Source organism: Cervus elaphus, chromosome X, assembly GCF_910594005.1.
Source record: "Cervus elaphus chromosome X, mCerEla1.1, whole genome shotgun sequence".
Classification (NCBI taxonomy): domain Eukaryota; kingdom Metazoa; phylum Chordata; class Mammalia; order Artiodactyla; family Cervidae; genus Cervus; species Cervus elaphus.
The window spans coordinates 82447475-82473262 of record NC_057848.1 but is presented as its reverse complement, the minus strand read 5'-3'; the positions used below and the strand labels follow the sequence as shown (position 1 = coordinate 82473262).

At 38.7% G+C, this 25788-nt stretch overlaps 1 protein-coding gene across 1 annotated transcript in view; it reads left to right on the top strand.

Moving 5' to 3' along the window:
• The first annotated feature begins 613 nt into the window (after nt 1-613).
• Nucleotides 614-25788, top strand: part of ZMAT1 (zinc finger matrin-type 1) — a 39867-nt gene continuing 14692 nt past the window's right edge. Inside the window, exons 1-2 of the mRNA XM_043897672.1 lie at nt 614-1184; nt 22349-22455. Of these exons, the coding sequence (XP_043753607.1) occupies nt 872-1184; nt 22349-22455 (420 nt within the window). The 5' untranslated portion in view covers nt 614-871. The remainder of the gene's footprint in view (nt 1185-22348; nt 22456-25788) is intronic.

Here is a 25788-nt window from a genome sequence, read left to right as displayed (position 1 = left end):
TATGGGAATAACAACTAATATGAATCAAGATAATTGTTTCTTTGGAATTTGGGGGAAAGATGGTGAGGAGATTCAAATAAGCAATATTCTAGTTTTATTGTTGGGTCCTGGAGTTCCAGTTTTTTAATTGTAATTTAGACGGGTAGATCCATAGTTAAGCAGGACTTTAGCGCTTGTGATGAAAATGCATTATGACCAAGGCTTCTGCTATTTTTCTGTTCAGTGAGGGCTATAAGAAAGGTGGAAGAAGATACCTTTCAGAGCGACTTTGGTGATGGAATAAATTGGTTTCCAGACATTCTTTTCCTTAAATTGGTTTTAGATTAGCTCCTCCAACGGAAGAGACATCACTGTGTTAAGACCGCGTGCTTTTACATCCCGCGCTTTTTGCCCTTTGCCCTTGGCCGCCTTCGCTTCCCCTCCAAAGGGAGGTTGGTGACGCCAAGCCTTGGGGGGAAGAGAGGGGGGTGGCCTGCGGGTCTGAAGCGTTCCTATTGGTGGAGACAAGGAGCGAGAAAGAGGCTTGAGCTGAAGCAAGGCAAAGAGGGGCTAAGGGGCGGGGCTCATCGGGAGGCGGGGCAAGAGGAGCTTAGCAGGAGTGAGGCGCAAGAGCAATTGTCAGCGCCTCGCTGCGATGGCGGCGGCGCCGAGCGCTGTCACACAGCTGACAGCGCAGTCTTCCCCTCAGGAAGCTACCGTCTCTGTCGCCTCCTCCTCCTCCTCCTCCACCGCCACCGCCTGAGCGGCGGCGGCGGGGGCGGCGGCAGCGATTGTGCCTGCCTCCTCTGCCACCTCCACGCCTGCCTGCCCGCCTGCCCGCGACTGTGGCGGCGGCGGCGGCGGCGGCTTTGGCGGCTTTGGCGGCTCCACTATGGCGGCGGCGGGGAGGGGGGGCAGTAGTTTTAAAGTAGACACCCGCCCTTGCCTGAGAGAAGGTGAGTTCCCGTCCCGGGGTGTGGGGGAGGCCCCATCTCCTTTGCTGCCTCTCTTCTGCCTGCCCCAGAGCGGACTGGGCGCGGTTCGCCACCGCCCCACCCCCCACCTGCTGTGGCGCAGTAAAGGCCAAGCTCGCCCCGCCCCGCCCCGCCGTTGTAGCCCCGAGTGTGCCAGAGGGACGAAGCAGAGAGGGGCTTCCCTACCTCCTGTCCGAAAAGGATGGGGGCCCCCAGGAAAAGGAACTGCAGGTACTCACAAGCCAGGAGTTCGAAGGGAAGGAAAAAAAACAACAACACTTAATTTCTCTCCCAGCCAGGGCGCTGTAGTGTGCTCTCTCTAGGAATCCGAGGTGTGATTTGGTGAAGGGAGAGAGGGCAAGGTATAAAAGTGCGCTGGAACTAGAAGGTCAGGGAAAGGGAAGGGGGACTGACGGCGAGAGGGGCCAGAGATGAGAGAGAAACGGCCAAAGAAACGAGAGGGAGGAAATTTCCCTTTGGGGAAATTCAGCATCCTTCAGTGTAGAAACTTTGAGTAGTGTATTTAAGGAGAGACGAGATTAGACATTTGGGGAGGTTAGAGTGTATGTTGAGCTTTAAGGTAGGATCGGTTGGATTTTAGAGTCGTAGGGTCTGGTGGAGGGGGTTGTACCGAGGAAAGAAGAGTGGCAGAGGCACAGATTTCAGAATTTCCTTTGGCTATTTGAGGGTGTAACCTTCCAAAGCAAGGTTTTCGTGCCCATCTTTAAGGTGGTTTTAGCTTTAATAAATAATGTACATACCAACACACATTACTCCTAACATATTTCTTGACGATTTCGGTCGAAGTAGTATTTAGTTCACACAAACTACTATATATTTGTGAACAGCCTACTAATAGCAAACTGTAAAATTTGCCATTGAAATGTGTTTTAAAGCAGTTTTGGAAATGCTTCTTATCTGGGTGAGACCGAGTCCACCGCAGAAGATCTCTGTAAAGCATTTTGCCATCGTAAATTTCGTTATTAACTTCCAGTATATTCTGTGTTACCGTATGCTGCTAATTTGCCTCTAAAGTGAAAGATCGTGGACCCCCAAATAGAGTAAAATAATCTAAGTTACTTTTTCCTAGAAGTAAAAATAAAAGTATTCCATAAAAATAATTTTCACATTCTTAAATGATGTATCCCGTAACCTATGACATCTTTCAGTTTGGAGGAGTGGCAAAGCAGAAGAAAAGCCCTTACAATGTTTGTCATAGGCACATTACATAAATGGCACTTACTAAATATAGAAGTTAGAAATACACTGTATATGATGGGGTTTTTTAATTTATGATCTCTTTTACTGAAGACAGCTTTTGAAAGACTTTTATTTAGTGTCTTCAGTCATCCTGGACTTAAACACAGTTGCTCAGGGATGAAAGTATGAAGCCTCCTGGAATTTTTGTTTTCATACCAAAGTTTTCTGTCTATAACCAACACGAAGGAGAGAACAGTTTTTCAGGAGTCAAGATCACATTTCAGTTTGACTCACATGGCCTGTTCACAGTAAGGTTTAGGACCAGCATCTTATGGAAAAGATGGCTTTTTGCCTGGCTCTGTGACTGACTTGGTTGCAGTATCTTTGAATATATGCAGGTATTAATGGCTTTAAGAGTTACAAATTCAGAAAGTAGTGGCAATACCCTGTCTATACTACTGCTAGCTGGTAAAAATGAGGAGAGCCCTAAAATAGGAGTCTGCTGAATCTAGGTTCTGGTGTTAGTTTATCTGCTAGATTTTTCTGACCCTGAACAGATCTCAAGCTTCCTGGATTTGGGTCTTGACATTTATGAAATACAGGTATTGAACTAGCCAAACTCTAGCTCAATTTCAGATCTGAAAGTATAAACCGTGGTTTTGCAGTTCTGCATTGATACTCTTTCAATAGCATTTCCATGGCTGTGCACTAGAACAGTGGTTCATAAACTGTAGAAACCTTGACCAACATTTATGACCTGACATTCAGTGAGTAATACAATCTGTGTTGTTAGTGTTGATACAGTTTACTAGGATATGAGAAACCAAATATAATTGCTACCTAAAAATCATCTCTTACCATTTCATTTTGGGTAAATATTCTTCATTAACTGTTCAGTGCAAACCAAAAATCCTGACTTTTCACTTAACAAATGATACATAGTTAATATAGTACACTGTCCAAAATGCTATTTAGGTATCAAGTTATTTTTGTTTAGATATTTGTAGAGGCCATTAATTGTTACCAGTTATGATAGTGGATAAAGGAGAGGAGAGAAAAATGTTTCTTGGTGGTGTGCCAATATCTTTTGTTTGTTTTGTTTTTTAAGTCCTAGTTAGAAGATGACTAACAAGTTGCAAATAATTGTCAAGGTTCAGATTATTACAAATCCACTACAGACAGGACCATTAAAAGTTACTTGATGAAACATTTGCTGATACATTTTCAACTATAGTCAGTACTCCTGAGGCTTTCATCTGTCTTGGGGTTGGTAATGAGCAAATGTCAGTGGAGATTAGAAATTGCTAAGCAGGGAAGATTAGAAGCTTTGAAAGGTTACAAGTGGGAAATTGGACAATCAGCTTAAAAACAAATCAACAAATAAATGAAATGCCAAGTGAACACGTATGAAAAAAACACAAGAAACAAATTCACGGAGAGGGGCAAGTCATGAGATTTTCTAGGACCCTTCATATTTCATTCAGTGAAGTTTTTTCAAAAATGTATAATGGCTCAAAACTGAGTTTTCATCCAGTATTGATGTTACCATGTGATCATAGTAAAATTATCTAAATGAAAATAAACAGAAACCCTCGTGTATTTTCCTCTTCCTTTTAAGAAAAAGAAGTTATTAAATAGATTCTGGGTTTTTTAAAATTATTTTTGTTAGTTGGAGGCTAATTACTTTACAATATTGTAGTGGTTTTTGCCATACATTGACATGAATCAGCCATGGATTTACATGTGTTCCCCATCCTGATCCCCCCTCCCACCTCCCTCCCCATCCCATCCCTCTGGGTCTTCCCAGTGCACCAGCCCTGAGCACTTGCATCCAACCTGGGCTGGTGATCTGTTTCACACTTGATAATATACATGTTTCAATGCTATCCTCTCAGATCATCCTACCCTCGCCTTCTCTCCAAATAGTCCAAAAGTCTGTTCTATACACCTGTGTCTCTTTTTCTGTCCTGCATATAGGGTTATCGTTACCATCTTTTTAAATTCCATATATACGTGTTAGTAGGACATCCTGGCATTTTACTTAATGATCTGTTTGCATAGCAATTACCTAACAAGGCTTTCCTTTGTCTTAATGTTCTTAAGTAAAGTTTCAAGTCCAGCATGAGAAAACCTAGTTAATAGCCTTTCTTTCATTTATTCAGGAATAATTTATTGAATGCCGTGTGTGTGCGTGTGTGTGCGCCCGTGCGTGTGCGCGCGCATGCGCGCATGCATGTGTGCACCTGCACCGAACGTTTGGCTCAGTGCCCAGAATATACAGGCAAACTAGACGTAGCTATATTATAGAGCTCAATAGTAGTGCTTGATAGTAAAATTATAAAGTAAAAATAAAATAATTGGGGGAAAGACAGTTTTAAGTGCAACTAGTCAGACTTCTAAAGCTGTCAAGACTGTGCCATTATTCATTGTAAATCTGTACTTTGCCCACATTGTCTCAAATATTATAGGCACACTAAAGCAAATCATATGATACATCTAATGTTGGTACTAAGGAAGAATAATTAGCCAACTGTTAGAATTAATTTTTAATTCTCTGCTTTTGGCAGGGTGGGGATATCTGGAGAGAGGTTAATGACCATTTCTAAGTTTGCAATCCTTTGCCTTAGTAAGTGTCAATATGTGAAAATATTGACTAAGCATCTAGATTTATAAACATCTATTAATGTTATATTCATCACATATATCTGTTACGATATTAACTTTGATTCTTTTCCACCTGAAACCAGTCTTGCAGATCCATTCACATTTACTAACCTGTTGGAATGAGGGGCATGGTGACTTTCTGATGCAAAGTAGTTCTCATGGATCAAGTAAATTAATGAAGTTAGACAGGACTTGAATTCAGTTTCTAACTTCATAAGCATGACTGCTGAGCTAGCTAGCCACAGAGTGCTTATGATTTTGAAGGTCAAGAATTTAGTTTTAATATTCAATAAATATTAAACATATAACAAGTACTCCCAATTATTTTGTAAATTCCATTTTATAATTGTTAATATGCCCTGAGAAAGCCTTCATTTTTTTTTATTGTGATAATCTGTGTAAATAAATCTTGCCAAACTCATAGGTCAGGTACTAATTTTATAATCTGAGAAAGTAAAGGTACTAGATAGCATATAGCTATAAGTGTTCATAATGCTGACAGGTACAGATCTGCATTTCTGGCACAATTAATCTATCTGAAAACTCCTTAAATGGAATGTGCCCTTTAGGGAAATAAAGAGTTAAAACTCCCCGGCAATCCAAAAAAAAAAAAAACTCAGCAAGGTTAACTTCAGTTGCCTAGTGTCCTACAACTTAGTGTTGAGCTCTGCTCATTCTGTCCTAAGATAATGATGGTATTTAAAGATTGCAAAGATCAAGTCAGCTATTTCTTAAAAATACGTTTTAACCAAGAATGTTTGAGAAAGATTATTTCTAAAGGTACAGTCATGGAGAATATAGTGCATATACTCCCGGTAGAATTAAAATGTTTACTTCTTAGCTTTCTTGATGGCTCCCGATTTCAAATCTGTGACTTAAGAATGAGATATATGTTCATAGTATTGCAGTCAACCCTTCTGAGGTTTGCTGCATTCTTGTCCCTATTAAAATAGAACATACAAGGCATTCTTTACAATGCTGGGTTGTTTTTTGTTTTGTTTTTTTTTTTGCATCAAGATCAACTGGACTATGAAATTCTTACTTCAGCAAAGCATTAAAACAGTTAGTAGCTAGTTCTTGCCATAAACATTTGATGAATTATCTTGAGGAAATTTGATGTTTTGTACAACTAAATCTAATTGTCATGTAACAAATGCAAGTAAGATTCATTTAAGTAAATATAGCCAATTATAATTTAGAGTCACCTAATTTGAATAAGCATAAACTTATTATCACATTATGGTGGTGTTCAGTTGCTAAGCCCTGTCTGACTCTGTGACCCCATGGACTGCAGCACACCAGGCTTCCCTGTCCTTCACTGTCTTCCAGAGTTTGCTCAAACTCATGTCCATTGAGTCAGTTATGCCATCCAACCATCTCATCCTCTGCTGCCCCGTTTTCCTCCTGCCCTCAATCTTTCCCAAAATTAGGTTCTTTTCCAATGAGTCAGCTCTTGGCATTTTGTGGCCAAAGTATTGGAGCTTCAGCTTCAGCATCATCCTTCCAAAGAATATTCAGGGTTGACTTCCTTTAGGATTAACTGATTTGATCTCCTTGCTGTCCAAGGGATTCTCAAGAGTGTTCTCCAGCACCACAGTTTGAAAGCATCAATTCTTCGGTGCTCAGCCTTCTTTATGGTCCAGCTGTCATATCCATACATGACTACTGGAAAAACCTTTGTCAGCAGACCTTTGTTACTATGGACTTTGGTCAGCAAAGTGATGTCTCTGCTTTTTAATATGCTATCTAGGTTCATCATTGGAGAAGGCAGTGGCACCCCACTCCAGTACTCTTGCCTGGAAAATCCCCATGGACAGAGGAGCCTGGTAGGCTGCAGTCCACAGGGTCACGAAGAGTCAGAGTTGGATATGACTGGGCAACTTCACTTTCAATTTTCACTTTGATGCATTGGACAAGGAAATGGCAACCCACTCCAGTGTTCTTGCCTGGAAAATCCCAGGGACGGGGGAGCCTGGTGGGCTGCTGTCTATGGGGTCTCACAGAGTCGGACACGACTGAAGCGACTTAGCAGCAGCAGCAGCAGCAGTACTGTAGGCCATAGTTTTTTCTCCCATCCCAAGTTATTATGAAAGTTTTATTTTCTCAAGTCATGTAAACATTCCTTGTAGGAAGGAAGTAAAGAGATTAAGCACATTCATTAATAGAAAATTGACTGATTCATTCTGTAACCAAAGGTTACAACTATACATAAATATAATCAAATTGTTGTAGGAGCATCAAATACATGAACTCTTTTTTATAAGATCCCATTTATAATTTGTCATAAAATCACTCTTTCATTTAAAATAGCCTTCTTAAATGTTATTCAGTAGAAGATCATTTAGGTCAAGTATCTGCCTGTAATGCAGAAAACCCGGGTTTAGTCCCTGGATTGGGAATATTCCCTGAAGAAGAGAATGGCAACCCAATCCAGTATTCTTGCCTGGAGAGCCCCATGGACAGTGGAACCTGGCAGGCTTCAGTCCATGGGTCGCAAAGAGTCTGACACGACTGAGTGACTAACACTACACTACACTTGTGGCACTAATGGTAAAGAACCCATCTGCCAATGCAGAAGACATAAGAGACGTGGGTTCAATCCCTGGATCAGGAAGATTCCCCTGGAGGAGGGCCTGGCAATCCACTCTACTCTTCTTACATGGAGAATCCATGGACAGAGCTACATGCGAGCTACATGCCGTAGGGTCACAAAGAGTTGGACACGACTGAAGCGACTTAGCATGCAGGCACACTACTGCTAGCAAAACAAAGGTTTATTACTTGTTTATGCAGTTTCTTGAGTGACAGGTTGGCTCTGCAGGTTGTCAGCTGCCTTTCATGCCATAGTTCAGGGAGAAGAAGGGTGATTTGAATTTTTTTTCAATATTTTATTTTTTATTGTCATATGCATAATATAAAGGTTTCCATTTTGATCATTTTCAAGTGCGCAATTCAGTGACATTCACGTTGTTGTGCAACCTGCACCACTATCCATGTCCAGAACTTTTTCATTGCCCCAAACTGAAACTTTTGTTATGTGACTATATTTCTACACTCTATAGAACTTGCTGATTCTGGAAAATAACAGATATTTAAAAGTTATTCTTAATCTTTTCCATATCCTATGAGTTTAAGCTCTCACTCCATTATCAGACTTAGGTTCTCTTCCCATATTGAACCAAGTTTTTGACAGTACTTCTTTATTCCCCATTGCTTTTGTTTTATGTTAAAACAAAGAAATGGTATCAGCATCAAAAATTCCTGTATACTTCAAAGATACTATATCCCAGTCCATATTTGAGAATATACCACTGTATCATTAAGATCTCACTACCAATCTGCCCTAAGGTGTGCTTTGATTCAGAGTATAAATCTTGCAAAGCTATGGTTTTTCCAGTAGTCATTTATGGATGTGAGAGTTGGACTATAAAGAAAGCTGAGTGCCGAAGAATTGATGCTTTTGAAATGTGGTGTTGGAGAAGGCTCTTGAGAGTCTCTTGGACAGCCAGGGGAGCAAATTAGTCAATCCTAAAAGAAATTCACCCTGAATATTCATTGGAAGGACTGATGCTGAAGCTGAAGCTCCAATACTTTGGCCACCTGATGCGAAGAACTGACTCCTTGGAAAAGACCCTGATGCTGGGAAAGATTGAAGGCAGGAGGAGAAGGGGATGATAGAGGATGAGGTGGTTGGATGGCATCACCGACTTGATGGACATGAGTTTGAGCAGGCTCCGGGAGTTGGTAATGCACGGGGAAGTCTGGTGTGCTGCAGTCCGTGGGGTCACAAAGAGCCGGACGTGACTGAGCGACTAAATTGATGCATATTTTTTCCAGGATTATGATAGCAGGCAAAATATGTCAAGGAATGAAGAGCATCTCAGAAGTGCTATGTTAGGAATACTAAAACAGTATACCTAAGATTAACTGGGAGATGTTTACCATCTATGTTTAAAGCAGCTTATTTGCTGCATACAAAAGATGAAATCCCATTTCACAGCATTCAGTATTTTTCATTTGATATTCTAATATGTAACCTATTTATATATATTTTAGCCCTTGCTCTCCAACCAAATTAGATTTAAAGATGCAGGACCATCTGCCATGAATTTGGTGTATTCTTTGTTATTGAAAACTGAGCCACTTATACCTAAATTATAACTAAAGTAATACTTCAGTTTGCTAAGAAGACGTTTACTTTCTGACACTAGCTATAATGACTAAAACCTTATACTCAGAAATATGTGTGTATTGCCAAGAAATATTTGAGAAAGAACCAGTTGTGGGGTTAGGACATAGACAAGGAGATGCTAATAATGGAGGATTAGGGGAAGAAATACTGGGACCTTTTGAAGTTTTAGACCCGTAAAGTGTGTATGAACTGAATAGCTGCTTAATTCTTCAAATCATCTTTTGTGCTTTCCTGGTAGGCTTACTATTTGGAAAGAGCTAAGATATTTGGGTCCTTCTGTAAGTACCCCACCAAAATTTTGCTACTGTATGTATTCTAAAATACAATCTTTTCCCTTGACCATCAACCCATGATATAGTCAAGTACAAAAGAAACTCCAGAAATGGTAACCTGATACATGATATGTCTGTGGTATGTTCTTAGTTATATGCTAGTTAGTCGCAGGGTAAAGTCTGTAATACAGTCTCCCTCTTTCTAGTGCTTTTTACAGTCTTACTGCTTTTGGAATTAAAAATTGATATGTGCCCATATTTTAGCAATCAACCAATAAAAATACACTTGTTTCCTATTCTAACCAGTTTAAAAAAGACATGGTGAGAGTATAATGAAGAAAAGAAAAGTGAGGAAAATACAACTCTCCAAGTTTCTTCAGCTAGACCTTGGTCCTGCTTCCTATCAGAACCAGCTCTTGAAGTCTAGTTCTTTGAGAAAACACTTAAGTTCCTGGCATGTAGTGATTGCTCAGTAAACATCAGTGCCTCTCTCAGCCATCTTCCTCACAGCCAATGTCATTTACTCACCTGACCCCTAATTTAACATCTGCTTCCTGAGGTTGGCCTTCCCCATGAAAAACATGTGTACTATCACCAGTTTTATCTATTTTCAGAGCTGGTTATAGGCTATTTTTTTCTGGATGTCCCAAAATCATGTCTCAAGGAGTGGGGATCAGGGTAAAGTAGGGCCTAAAGGAATATTTATTTAGCATCCTGTGTGAATCAAACATATGTTTCTTACATATGCCAAACCTAGAGAGGAAGTTTCTCATTCAAGACTTTGGTCTTTTTAAGAGCCAGCTCTCTGTACATCTGTGTCTCTTTTTCTGTTTTGCGTATAGGGTTATCATTACCATTTTTCTAAATTCCATATATATGTGTTAGTATGCTGTAATGTTCTTTATCTTTCTGGCTTACTTCACTCTGTATAATGGGCTCCAGTTTCATCCATCTCATTAGAACTGATTCGGGAGAAGGCGAGGGTGGGATGTTTCGAGAGAACAGCATCGAAACATGTATATTATCTATGGTGAAACAGGTCACCAGCCCAGGTTGGATGCATGAGACAAGTCTCGGGCCTGGTGCACTGGGAAGACCCAGAGGGATTGGGTAGAGAGGGAGGTGGGAGGGGGGATCGGGATGGGGAATACATGTAAATACATGGCTGATTCATGTCAATGTATGACAAAACCCACTACAGTATTGTAATTAGCCTCCAACTAATAAAAATAAATGAAAAAAAAACCACAGCCATTATTAAACATTATATAAGTTTGCAACGTTATAAATCATATTAAAAACAAAGGCAAGAAACACACACACACACAAAAAAGAGCCAGCTCTCAGGGAAATCTTGGGCAGACTTAGGTTTGAATCCTGACTCTGACACTTAACTAGCTGTGTGACTTTGTGATAATTGCTTGACTTCTCCAAGCCTCACATAGCACCTTTAGAAAGTAGATATTATTACATTTGTGTTAAATTTGGGGAAATGCAGCTTGAGAATTGGTAGTATGGCATGACCTCTGAAACACAATACCCCACCATTTGTAATTGCCCACAGTAAAGAGCCACCTTCCACAATCCTCCTGAGATAAATCTGAATGTATACAGGATCTGTTTGGGGGGTCCAGGAAAATTCCTATCTATATAACTATGTCCTGGAGGTACAGAGTTTATTCAGTTTCAGGTGGAAAAGAAGTTTGTATTTTAGTAAAAAATTAGCATGAGTTAACAGTATGATGTGACCACCCAAAGATGGTAAAGCGATCTTAGGCTGAATTACTAGAAGAAATATTCAAAATAAGGAGCAGAATATACTTAATATTAGTGAACTGTACACTGAATAATGGCTAAGGTGGTAAAATTTATGTTATATGGGTTTTTTTTTTTACCACAGTTTAAAAGATTAAGGTGATTTCATTTTATTAGTTTGTTCTGATTGTGACCCACATTAGGGTGATTGTGTTTGTGTTGCACTTTATGAATGACATGGATTTAGGCAAACTAGTTAAAGATCTACAAATCATGCTGCATGACAGAACTGGGATCAGCTCACAGATAGGCTCAAGAGGAAGGGAAGGAATAAAGATGTAATGGTTCTCTAAAAATATTTAAGAAGAAAGCATATGCTTACAATGACTTAAAGGAATAGAACTAAGACTAGTGGAAGCTCTAAGATAGTGATTCTCAAAGTGTGGTCCCCGGACCAGCAGCATCAGCATCACTAGGGAACTTTTTTTAAAATGTACATTCTTGGGCCCCTATCCTGGGACTACAGCATCAGAAATCCTGGAATGGGGTCCAACAATCTCATTAAACAAACTTTCCAGGTGATTCTGATGCATACTGAAGTTTGAGAACCCCTACTGTAGGAAAACAGATTTCAGTTCAACAAAAAGAAGTGAAAACTTGGCTGCTAAAAAAGATAGCAGTGATTCTCAACCTTCACTGTGCAACAGAGTCGCACACAAAACTTTGAAAAAAAAAAACAAAACAAGCAATAAACCATGGCTGGGAACCACTCCCAGAGATTTGAGTTAATTGGTCTGGGATGGAGCCTGGGCACTAGTATGTTCTGAAAACAACCAAGGTGATTATAATGTGCAGCCTGGATTGAGAACTACCTTGGTGGAAGACTCAACAAGGATCACTAGGTTGGCTGTTTAAAGATATTACTTAGGGATCCTATTTACAAACACAGATTCTTGGTCCTCAATCCTGGAGATTTAAATAGATTTGAAGTAGTGCCAAAGAATATTTTCTTATTTCCTCCCTCCCTTCTTCCTTCCTTCATTAAAAAAAATCTCTTCATGTTACACTAAAACTCTGTCAGCTTGATAAGTATCATTCTAGATGACAAGACCTTTGTATCAATCATCTTATTTACTAAAAAGATATTGTACAGTCATTATATGTAAGGATCTGAGCCTGTCCTGTCGAGCATGGTTGATCATGAGAATGACTTGTGGGTGGATGGGACCACCCACAGAGAGTTTTATTTTGATTCAGCATGTTTGATTTTGAAGCTGTGCCTATGAATTTGATGTGAAACCCTGATTCAGAATGATTTTTACCTGAAGGTTTGTTTCTGAAATTTTGAATGTAGATTTAATCATCTTTGAATTAGGAAAGTGTGCTATTTAAGTAGACCTTTTAAGTATACTCTAATATGCAACATCACTCTGATGTCTTCTTTTTGAATTTTAGATTTTTGTGTGTTTTAATTTTTTATTCACTAAAGTTAACATATTCATTATATTATACCCAAAATGAGAATTTGCTATTCACAAGTAATTGTAGATGAGTGAATTGGATAAAAGGTCAGAGGTCTACCTCCTGCATCAGCAACAGCACTGCTTAAGCTTACATGCAATAGATCTAAAGACTTATCATATTCATGGCAAGTTTTAAGCTCAGGCTATAATAACCTTTAGTTTCCATAGATAGTGGTAAAGAACACGCCTGCCAATGCAGGAGACATAAGAAATGTAGGTTTGATACTTGGGTTGGAAAGGTCCCCTGGAGAACATGGCAACCCACCCCAGTACTCTTGCCTAGAGAATCCAATGAACAGAGGAGCCTGGCAGACTACAGTTCAGTTCAGTTCAGTTCAGTTCAGTTCAGTCGCTCAGTTGTGTCTGACTCTTTGCAACCCCATGGACTGCAGAACACCAGGCTTCCCTGTCCATCACCAAACTCCTGGAGCTTGCTCAAACTCAGGTCCATTGAGTTGCTGATGCCATCCAACAATCTCATCCTCTGCCATCCCCTTCTACTCCTGCCTTCAATCTTTCCCAGCATCAAGGTCTTTTCCAAGGAGCCAGTTGTCTGCATCAGGTGGCCAAAGTATTGGAGCTTCAGCTTCACTCCTTCCAATTAATATTTAGGGCTGATTTCCTTTAGGGTTGACTGGCTTGATCTTCTTGCAGTCCAAGGGACTCTCAAGAGTCTTCTCCAACACCACAGTTCAAAAACATCGATTCTTCAGCACTCAACTTTCTTTATAGTCCAACTCTCACATCCATACATGACTACTGGAAAAACTATAACTTTGACTAGACAGACCTTTGTTGGCAAAGTGATGTCTCTGTTTTTTAATATGCTGTACAGTTTGGTCATAGCTTTTCTTCCAAGGGACAAGTGTCTTTTAATTTCGTGGTTGCAGTCCCCACCTGCAGTGATTTTGGAGCCCCCCAAAAATAAATTCTGTCACTGTTCCCATTGTTTCCCCACCTATTTGCCATGAAGTGACAGGACCAGATGCCATGATCTTAGTTTTCTGAATCTTGAGTTTTAAGCCAACTTTTTCACTCTCTTTCACTTTCATCAAGAGGCTCTTTAGTTCTTCTTCATTTTCTGCCATAAGGATGATGTCATCTGAGTATCTGAGGTTACTGATATTTCTCCTGGCAATCTTGATTCCAGCTTGTTCTTCATCCAGCCCAGCGTTTCTCATGATGTACACTGCATATAAGTTAAATAAGCACCATGACAATATACACCCTTGATGTACTCCTTTTCCTATTTGGAACCAGTCTGTTGTTCCATGTCTGGTTCCAACTGTTGCTTCTTGACCTGCATACATATGTCTCAAGAGGCATGTTAGATGGTCTGGGATTCCCATCTTGAAGAATTTTCCACAGTTTTTTTTGTGATCCACACAGTGAAAGGATTTGGCGAAGTCAGTAAAGCAGAAGTAGATGTTTTTCTGGAACTCTCTTCCTTTTTCAACGATCCAGTGGATGTTGGCAATTTGATCTCTAGTTCCTCTGCCTTTTCTAAATCCAGCTTGAACATCTGGAAGTTCACAGTTCATGTACTGTTGAAGCCTCGCTTGGAATTTTGAGCATTACTTTGATAGCGTGTGAGATGAGTGGAATTGTATGGTAGTTTGAGCATTTTTTGGCATTGCCTTTCTTTGGGATTGGAATGAACACTGACCTTTTCTGGTCCTGTGGCCACTGCTGAGTTTTCCAAATTTTCTGGCATACTGAGTGCAGCACTTTCACAGCATCATCTTTCAGGATTTGAAATAGATCAACTGGAATTCCATGACCTTCATTAGCTTTGTTCATAGTGATGCTTCCTAAGGCCCCCTTGACTTCACATTCCAGGATGTCTGGCTCTAGGTGAGTGATCACACCATCATGGTTATCTGGGTCATGAAGATCTTTTCTGTAAAGTTCTTCTGTGTATTCTTGCCACCTCTTCTTAATATCTTCTGCTTCTGTTAGGACCATACCATTTCTGGTTCTTTTTTTTTTTTTCCATTTCTGGTTCTTTATTGTGCCCATCTTTGCATGAAATTTTCCCTTGGTTTCTCAAATTTTCTTGAAGAGATCTCTAGTCTTTCCCATTCTATTGTTTTCCTCTATTTCTTTGCATTGATCACTGAAGAAGGCTTTCTTATCTCTCCTTGCTATTCTTTGGAACTCTGCATTCAGCTGGGTGTATCTTTCCTTTTCTCCTTCACCTTTCGCTTCTCTTCTTTTCTCAGCTATCTGTATGGCCTCCTCAGACAACCATTTTGCCTTTTTTCATTTCATTTCTTGGGGATGGTCTTGATCACTGCCTCCTGGACAATGTCATGAACCTCCATCCATAGTTCTTCAGGCACTCTAACAGAACTAATCCCTTGAATCTATCACTTCCACTGTGTAATTGTAAGGGATTTGATTTAGGTCATAGCTGAATGGTCTAGTGGTTTTCCCTACTATCTTCAGTTTAAGTCTGAATTTGGCAATAAAGAGTTCATGATCTGAGCCACAGTCAGTTCCCAGTCTTGTTTTTGCTGACTGTATAGAGCTTCTCCATCTTTGGCTGCAAAGAATATAATCAGTCTGATTTTGTTATTGACCATCTGGTGATGTCCATGTGTAGAGTCTTCTCTTATGTTGTTGGAAGAGGGCATTTGCTATGACCAGTGTGTTCTCTTGGCAAAACTCTATTAGCATTTGCCCTGCTTCATTTTGTACTCCAAGGCCAAATTTGCCTGTTACTCCAAGTATCTCTTGAGTTCCTACTTTTGCATTCCAGTCCCCTATAATGAAAAGGACATCTTTTTTGGGTGTTAGTTCTAGAAGGTCTTGTAGGTCTTCATAGAACAGTTCAGCTTCAGCTTCTTCAGCATTATTGGTTGAGGCATAGACTTGGATTACTGTGATATTGAATGGTTTGCCTTGGCAACGAGCAGAGATCATTCTGCCGTTTTTGAGATTGCACCCAAGAACTGCATTTTGGACTCTATTGTTGACTGTGATGGCTACTCCATTTCTTCTAAGGGATTCTTGCCCACAGTAGTAGATTTAATGGTCATCTGAGTTAAATTCACCCATTCCAGTCCATTTTGGTTCACTGATTCCTTGCATGTCGATGTTCACTCTTGCCATCTCCTGTTTGACCACTTCCAATTTGCCTTGATTTTTGGACCTAACATTCCAGGTTCCTATGCAATATTGTTCTTTACAGCATCAGACTTTACTTCCATCACCAGTCACATCCACAACTGGGTGTTGTTTTTGCTTTGACTCCGTCTTTCTGGAGTTATTTCTCCACTCTCCTCAAGTAACATATTGGACACCTACTGACCTGGGGAGTTTATCTTTCAGTGTCATATCTTTTTGCCTTTTCATACTGTTCATGGGGTTCTCAAGTCAAGAATACTGAAGTGGTTTGCCATTCCCTTCTCCAGTGGACCACATTTTGTCAGAACTCTCCACCATGACCCGTCCATCTTGGGTGGCCTACATGGCATGACTCATGGTTTCATTGAGTTAGACAAGGCTGTGGCTACAGTCCATGGGGTCGCAAAGAGTCATATGTGACTTAACTTACATGCACCTCTTATATTTGTTTCTTCCTTTCTATGCCTTCTGCACATTTCTGGTTTAACTTCATGGCCTTTTGCCTCTGACTGATTCCTAATTCATAGTCCTATTTTAAGTCACTTCTTTTCCCTTGTTGAATGCAGAATTAAGTCTAAATGCCTTAATGAAGCCATTTATGAGTTAGCCTCATTCCAAGCTTTCAATTATTGTCCTTCATATCCTTGTTGTTGCTCAGTTGCTCAGTTGTATTTGACTCTTCATGACTCCATGGACTGCACACGCCAGGCTTTCCTGTCCTTCACTGTCTCCCAGAGCTTGCACAAACTCATGTCCATTGAGTTGGTGATGCCATCCAACCATCTCATCCTCTGCTGCCCCCATCTCCTCCTGCCTTCAGTCTTTCCCCAAATCAGGATCTTTACCAATGAATCAGCTGTTCGCATCAGATGGCCAAAGTATTGGAGCTTCAACTTCAGCATCAGTCCTTTCAATGAATATTCAGGGTTGATTTCCTTTAGGATTGACTAGTTTGCTCTCCTGACTGTCCAAGGGACTCTCAAGAGTCTTCTCCAGCACACAGTTCGAAAGCATCAATTCTTTGGCGCTCAGTGTACTTTATGGTCCAACTCTCACATCCATACATGACTACTGGAAAAACCATAGTTTGGACTATATGGACCTTTGTCCGCAAAGTGATGTCTCTGCTTTTTAATAAGCTGTCTAGATTTGTCATAGCTTTTCTTCCAAGGAGCAAGTGTCTTTTACTTTCATGGCTGCACTCACCGTCTACAGTGATTTTGGAGCTCAAGAAAATAAAATCTGTCACTGTTTCCATTTTTTCCCATCTATTTTCCATGAAGTCATGGGACTGGATGTCATGATCTTTGTTTTTTGAACATTGAGTTTTAAGCCACTTTTTCAGTCTCCCCTTTCATTTTCATCAAAAGACTCTTTAGTTCCTCTTTGCTTTCTGCCATTAGGATGGTGTCATCTGCATATCTGAGGTTATTAATATTTCTTCTGCCAATCTTGATTCCAGCTTGAGCTTCATCCAGCCCAGAATTTCACATTGTGTACACTGCATATAAGTTAAGTAAGCAGGGTGACAAAATACAACCTTCAAGTACTCCTTTCCCTATTTGGAACCAGTCCATCATTCCATGTCCAGTCCTAACTGTTGCTTCTTGACCTGCATACATGTTTCACAGGAGGCAGGTAAGGTGGTCTGCTATGCCCATCTCTTTCAGAATTTTCTACAATTTGCTGTGATCCACACAGTTAAAGTCTTTCAAGTAGTCAATGAAGCAAAAGCAGATGTTTTTCTGGAATTCCCTTCCTTTTTCTATGATCCAGCAGATGTTGGCCATATGATCTCTGGTTCCTCTGCTTTTTCTAAATCTAGCTTATACATCTGCAGTTTCTTGATTCACATACTATTGAAGCCTAGCTTGAAGGAGTTTGAGCATTACCTTGCTAGCATCTGAAATGAGCCCAGTTGTGCAGTAGTTTGAACATTCTTTGGCATTGACCTTCTTTGAAATTAGAATGAAAACTGATCTTTCCCAGTCCTGTGGCCACTGCTGAGTTTTCCAAATTTGCTGGCATATTGAGTATTGCAGTACTTTAATAGCATCATCTTTTAGGATTTGAAACATCTAAAATATTTCAAAGAATATCCAATTACCACACAATTGCACTCATTTCACATGCTAGCAAGGTAATGCTCAAAATCCTTCAAGGTGGGCTTCAATAGTACATGAGATGGAACTTCCAGATATACAAGCTGAATTTAGAAAAGGCAGAGTGACCAGAGACCAAATTGCTAACATCTGTTGGATAATAGAAATAGCAAAGGGATTCCAGAAAAAATCTGCTTTATTGACTACATGAAAGCCTTTGACTATGTGGATCACAACAAACTGGAAAATGTGAAAGAGATGGGCATACCAGACCACCTTACCTGCCTCCTGAGAAACCAGTATGCAGGTCAAGAAGCAACAGTTAGAACCAGACATGAAACAAAGGACTGGTTCCAAAATGGGAAAGGAGTATGTCAAGGCTGTATTTTGTCACCCTGCTTATTTAACTTATATGCAGAGTACGTCATGTGAAATGCCGGGCTGGATGAAGCTCAAGCTGGAATCAAGATTGGCAGAAGAAATATCAATAACCTCAGATATGCTAATAACACCACCTTAATGGCAGAAAGCTAAGAGGAACTAAAGAGCCTCTTGATGAAGGTGAAAGAGGAGACTGAGAAAGCTGGCATAAACTCAACATTCAAAAAAATGAAGATCATGGCATCCAGTCCCATTACTTAATAGCAAATAGATGGGGAAAAATGGAAACGGTGACAGATTTTATTTTCTTGAGCTTCAAAATCACTGTGGATGGTAACTGAAGCCATGGAAGTAAAAGACTCCTTGGAAGAAAAGCTGCGACAAACCTAGACACCTTATTAAAAGACAGAGTCATCACTCTGCCAACAAAGGTTCGTCTAGTCCAAGCTATGTTTTCTCTATAGTCATGTTTGGATGTGAGAGTTGGACCATAAAGAAGGCTGAAAGCCAAAGAATTGATGCTTTCGAACTGTGGTACTGGAGAAGACTCCTGAGAGTCCCTTGGACAGCCAGGAGATCAAACCAGTCAACCCTAAATGAAATCAACCCTGAATATTCATTGGCAGGACTGATGCTGAAGCTCCAATAGTTTGACCACCTGATGCGATGATGTTGGGAAAGATTGAGGGCAGGAGAAGGGAGCAGTAGAGGATGAGATTGTTGGATGGCATCACTGAGTTTTTTAAACACAGTTTTTCATTATTGGTGACCCAGATCATTTTGCACAATCTCTGGGAGATAGTGAAGGACACGGAAGCCTGGTGTGCTGAAGTCCACAGGGTCGCAGAGTTGGACCTGACTGAGCAACTGAACAACAAAATATTTGAAATATGAAATCATATTCTTGACCCCCCCCATACCTTTATTCCACTCTTCTATCTGAATGTTATACATTGTTTAGAGCTCAGTTCATAACTTATTTTCTTCTAGAAAGCTTTCCCCAAACTTCTCAGCAGGAATACATTGTACCTTACATCTTATATCACTTATGACATTTTGATCTTTGGATCATAGTTCTTTCTATACACATCTTCCCTGATAAATTGTAAATTTCTTGAAATTAATAGTTATTCGTTTGCTGCATCATTTCCAACATGTGGGACAGTTATGTATGTATAATGGAAAAGGTCAAGATAAAAAGTTTAAGTTCCAGCTTCACGGAATAACACGTGATAAGTTTTCTTGATTTCAGTGAATCCTAATTTCCTAACCTTCAGAATTTGGGAAATAACACTTACCTCGCAGATTTGTTTTAAGGACTAAAAGAATAAGCTATTATCTTGTTTACACACACACAAAAGCCTTCAATAAGTATTCTTTTTTTTTTCCTTATCTCTTTCCAAAATGTGTACCATAGTATTTTGAAACTAACCTCAGTAAATAACAATAAACTTTAATGATGCCCAAGACATTGAGGGCCTGAACTCGGGTAGTGTTATGGGAAATTTAAAGGAAGAGATGGATATCAAATAACATTATAAGCTAGAATGGACAAGAAACAGTGATTTGCTGTGGCGAATAATGGCTGAGATTTTGAGTCTGGAATATCATACCATTTAATAAAGAAATACAGACCAAGAACTTGTTTGAGAAAATGAGTCAAAGGCAGTAAGTTTAGGCAATACCATTCTAAAGGAAAAGTTGTAGGGGTACCAGTAATTTCATGGGCTTCGTGGAAATGATCTGGGTCACCAATAATGAAAAACTGTGTTTAAAAAACTCAGCCTTCATATTTCCCAACTTGACTGTCAGTATCAAACTTTGACTATTAGAAGTAGGGAAATCTGGAATTAAAGTTTGATATAGGAAAAAAAGTGAATGTCAAATCTTGGGAATTCTTGAACCTCTAAATCAGTAGTTTCTTTTTGCCTTCTTAATGGAAACTTTCCCTCCGTAGCAAGTTATGTTGCCACCAAATGGTAATATTTGCTTATTATTACAAATTTTAATAGGAAGTTCAAGATCTTATGCTGTGCTCATTGCATATAGTAGTTAAGGGAAGTCCTGAAATATATTTTAGTTAAACTGTTTACCTTGCTAACTTTACAGTCAAAATTAGAGAAATGATATATTTTAGAACAACCTAAAAATAATTCAAAGGGGATACTATACATTATAGGCATAAATTTATAACTGTTCAACTTGTTTTTGACATGTTCCTTGTTACAATTATTATTATCTTGAACATGCAATTTAAGAAAGCCTTTTTAGTCCATACAGTGGTACTGAAAACTAAAGCTCAGTTAAAGATATCCAACATAACTTAAAATAAATACTTTTAAAGGTTTTTAAATAGAAAGTCCTACATACTTCTTGCAAAAATTAAAGCAGTTGTACAGAAATTAAAATGTTAAATTTTCTCCCTTTCATCCTTTTCTGGCCCTGCTTCCCAAAGTTAATCGTTTTTAAATTTAATTTATATCTTTCCACATATTTATATGTGATGTATATTTAATTTTTGTTAGTGTTGGAAATGGATATATTATATTTATTGTTCTTCAATTTTTTGTTCATTTGATATGTCATGGGCATTTCACCATGAAAGTATGTGTAGTATTAGCTTATTCACTTAAATAGCCAAATAGCAAGCAAAATTTTGATGTTTTGTGATTTATACCTTGTAGATACACTAATAAATTTTGGCAGAATACACTGCAGTGTGTAGTGTATTAGACTTAGACTGAAGTGTGGACCTCAAGTGTAAATTCAGAAATTTTTGACTTGTGTTATTACAGTGAAAAATGTAGCATAATTTGTGGATGTTATTAATACTACTTTGGGGGCTTGTGTGAGACTTGTATGGCCAGATGAGTGTGCCAGTGTTTGTATAACAGTGGAAAATGTTTGCCTACTATGGACAAAGTTTTTTGTGGTTCCATGTGATTTTTGTGTTAGTTGCTCAGTTGTGTCTGACTCTTTGCGATCCCATGGACTCCACCCCACCAGGCTCCTCTGTCCATGGAATTCTCCAGTCAAGAATACTGGAGTGGTGGAGAAGGAAATGGCAACCCACTCCAGTATTCTTGCCTGGAAAAGTCCATGGACAGAGGAGTCTGGCGGGCTGAAGTCCATGGGATTACATGACTGAGCATGTGTGCACAAGGGTGGAGGGAAATGGGTTGGTAGCAATAAAGTGGTAGAACTAAAAAAAAAAAAAAAAAGAATACTGGAGTGGGTTGCTGTTCCCTTCTCCAGGGGATCTTCCCAACCCAGGGATCAAACCCGGTCTCCTACATTGCAGGCAGATTCTTTACCGTATGAGCCACCAGGGAAATATGATAATATTGGAGCCATAGCTCCAGATAAGTGACAGTATTATAACAATGCCTTTTTAAGGATTATGTATGTGAGTGCTCAGTTGCTCAGTCTTGTCCAACTTTTTCAAGTCTTTGCGACCCCATGGACTGCAGCCCACCAGGCTCCTCTGTCCATGGGATTTTCCATGCAAGAATACTGGAGTTGGTTGCCATTTCCTTTTCCAAGGGATCTTCCCGACCCAGGGATCAAACCCCCGCCTCCTGCATTGACAAACGGATTCTTTACCACTGAGCCACCAGGGAAGTTATGGGGGTACCAGTAACTTTGTGAGCTTCATAAAATGATTTGGGGCACCAAAAGAAACCAGCCCTTGGAATTTTGTGTTTTGCGTGTGGCACAGTGATAAAGAAAAATCTGCCTGCCAATGCAGGAGATGCAGAAGAGACTGTTTGACCTCTGGGTCAGGAAGATCCCCTGAAGTAGGAAATGGCAACCCACTCCAGTATTCTTGCCTGGAAAATTCCATGGACAGAGGAGGCTGTGGGCTACAGTCCATGGGGTCACAAAGAGTCAGACATGACTGATTGAGCATGCATGCACAAGCATCCATGTAATCGTTAAAAAGGCTTTTTTATAAAACTTATCTGGAGCTATGGCTCCAATGTTACCTAAAAATCACCCAAGACTTATCATATTAAATAGCTCTTGCTATATCGTACATTAGAGGCATACTCAATAAGCAAAATGCTTTTACTGTGACCTCACAAGCACTCAGATTTGAAGTGGTGTATGAAACAATATGTATTCTAACTATTCATTGATGTGATATATGTCTCACTTCCCTTTATTTTATTCATAGATATGACTTGGAATCAACAGGAAAAGACTGAACTTTTTGCAGATAATTTTTGTAATGTGTGTGGAGTGGTGCTTCAGTTTGAATCGCAAAGGATTTCACATTATGAGGTAGGTTAAAAACAATGGAAATGGAGTATAAAATAGATTTTTAAATATAGCAGATAAACTTCATATGTTATCTAGTTTTGATACTTATGAGAATCCTGTGTATTATTTCCCTCTGATAGATGAGGAGCCTGGCTCAGTAAGGAACAGTAATTTACCAGCTTAAGTTTGGGAAATTTGGCATCCTCAGTCTCTTTTGGCTCCAAAGCATATTTTCTTTTCTTCACATCTTTCTGCCTCCCTTTCTATCTATCAAGTCGCTGTATGCTTCATGTCCTTGTAGTAAATATAAGGAAAGTTTTATAACGCTTGAATAGGAGACTATTAATGTGAATCAAGGGATCTCATTGAACTCCAGAATTTTCCTTTACAGTAAATAAAGGATAAAAACAAAATGAACTAGTCTTGCACTTGATTTAACTACATATTTTTAAGCCCAGTACCATAGAATTCTAGAGCTAAAAGAAGGAATATTTAATTTTCTTAGTTCTTTAGTTTATTGATTAGAAAGCTGAAACCCAGAGGAATAGTGATTAACCATCTTGGCTTTACTAAGCTTAAAGACGATTTCCTCTGATTTCATATCTCCTCTGATTTCATCCTCATTCATTTCATATCTCCTCTGATTTCATTTCTATTTCACACACTAGGTATGTGTTGTCCTTTCATTTAGTGTTGTCTCCCATTTCTACATCATGTTATCAACTATTGGATTTTTTTATACATGGTATCCGTATTAAAAAAGTACTAGATACTTTTATAATATCTTAAAATATTATTGCCAGTTCTACTTTAAAAACTAGAAACACCTGATTTTGTTTTGCCCGTTACTAATCTTATTGGCAGTTATATCTCGGTCCTTATGTTGATTTGGATTCAACTATTAATACTATAATTATAGATGGTGAAATTGTGTTGGCTGTGGATTGAGAGGACCTAGGTTCACTCAGTCGGTAAAGAATCTGCCTGCAATTCAGGACACCTGGGTACGATTCCTGGGTTGGCAAAATCCCCTGGAGAAAGAAATGGCAACCCACTCCAGTATTCTTGCCTGGAGAATCCCATGAACAGAGGAACATGGCAAGCTACAGTCCATGGGTTCGCAAGAGTCAAACATGACTTAATGAGTAAACCACTTCAACTAGGTTCAAGCCATTGTTGTGTAACCCTGGCCAAGTCACTTTACCTCTCTGAGCATGTTTCTTCAGGCTGCAAAATGAAAGCTAAAATCTCTCTTACTATTCTTGTGAAAATTAAATGAAATCAAACAATTGAGTGTGCCTAGCATATCCTGGCGCCCCAAAGCTCAAAGAGTTAATAAAGTGAAACACATAATCAAGGAGCTCTATGATAACCATGGTTGGAACCATTTGAATTTAAATTTGAAAAATCGCTTTTATGGGCTTATGAAGTACTTACTATTCAGTATAGAAAATGTACAAAATTATGAGAAAATGTGAATCAATCATAAGTCTGTCACTTGTGGGTAAGCATCATTTAATTAACTTCTCTTTAGCTTATATGATTCCAGTATGCTTTCTAAACACACATACATTTTTACAAAAGAGAATTGTATATGTTGTTTTGCCCTTGCTTTTTCATATAAGAACATATTCTGAACACTTTGTCCTATCATTACATCTTTTTATCTTTCTATAATAGTTTAATGACTATAAAGCATTATGTTATATAATGTTGTAGCATATTTTTATTTAAATTCCAATGCCATCTATAAGTTTAGTGCTTAAGCTTGTTAAATAACCAACTCAAATTATAGATGACTTTAAAACTATATTTGAAAGCACTTCCTTACAAATATCTTACTTGTAAAGGTGATTTTTTTCTCTTTAATATACAGCTTGGTTAATATTGTCAGACTATCTCAGCATAGTATTTATTATGCATGTAATATAGGACATTACTGCAAAAATTTGGAATTTTAATGAGGTTGCACTTATTAATATTTCCTTTTGTATTTATGTTTATACATGTTTAAGAAACCATTCTCTGTATTTTTGCCAGATAAATATTTCCCTCTATTCTTTTCTAATACTGTTAAAAGTTTTATTTCTTGGGTTAATGTGTGTGATCCATCTGGTATTTATTTTCATATATGCAAGGTGATAACATTGTTTTCCATACAGATAGTAGGTGTTCCAGCAGTATTTATTTAACAGTTCATTTTTGCCCCACTGATTTGTAGTGGCATCTCCAGCATAAGATATTTTTCATATATACTTTATTCTCTTATTATGTTTTATTGTATTACTCTGTTTGCCTGTGTCTAAAATAATTTCACCTTATTACTGTAGCTGTAAAATATATCATGATACTTGATAGGGGAAATGTATATGACAGAAACCTCATCATAAAGTTAAAAGACAAGCCATAGATTGAATGGTATTTATATTCCAATAACTAACAAAGAATTAGTATCTGGACTGTATAAAGAACTATATATCAGAAGAAGAAACAACCCAATAGAAAAATGGGAAAATGATATGAACAGGCTAGAGCAGAGATACTTAACTTCAGAGGTGATCATATGGGAAATTCAGGTTAAAATGATAATGAACTATCTTATCAAAACCATCATACTCACAAAAATTAAAATCTAATAGCACTTAACACTTAAGAAAATATAGGAAGTCAAAAACACTCATATGTGCTACATTTGGAGTTTAAACTGCTTCAGCATCTTTGGAGATAAATTTTATAGTACCCATTAAAGCTGAAAACCCTCATATAAGCCAGATAGTCCATATCTATGTATCTACTTTAAAGAAACTAAAAAAAAAAAAAAAAAAGAAACTCTTGGCCATTATATTAGGAGATACATTTACATATGTTCAGTGAGATGTTTGTAATAAGAAAATAATCAGAAACATAACTGCCTTCATTAGGGGATTTGATGGGTAGCATATGGAGTAGAATATTATGCAGCATGTAATGTGAGTGAACAAGAGCCATATGTATCAATATGGGCAAATCTTATATAATATTGAGTTATAAAAAGTTTAAAGGATAGGAACAGGCTGATTCCATTTTCATAAAAAATTTAAATGACAATAGTACATATTACTGTTTATAGGTATATGCATATCTAGTAAAAGAATAGAGGAAATGATACAAAACAACTTTAAGATAGTAGTTACCTACTGGGGAGAGACCAAGGAGGAAGCGATTGTTGAAATGAGGAGCTAGGATTTCTTGTGTAAAATTTTACCTCTTTTGAAAAGGAGATCTGAAAGAAATAGAGAAAAATGTTAAAATCTATTAAAACTGGGCAGTGGGTATATACTTCAGCTATATTCCTGCACACACTTCACAATTTAA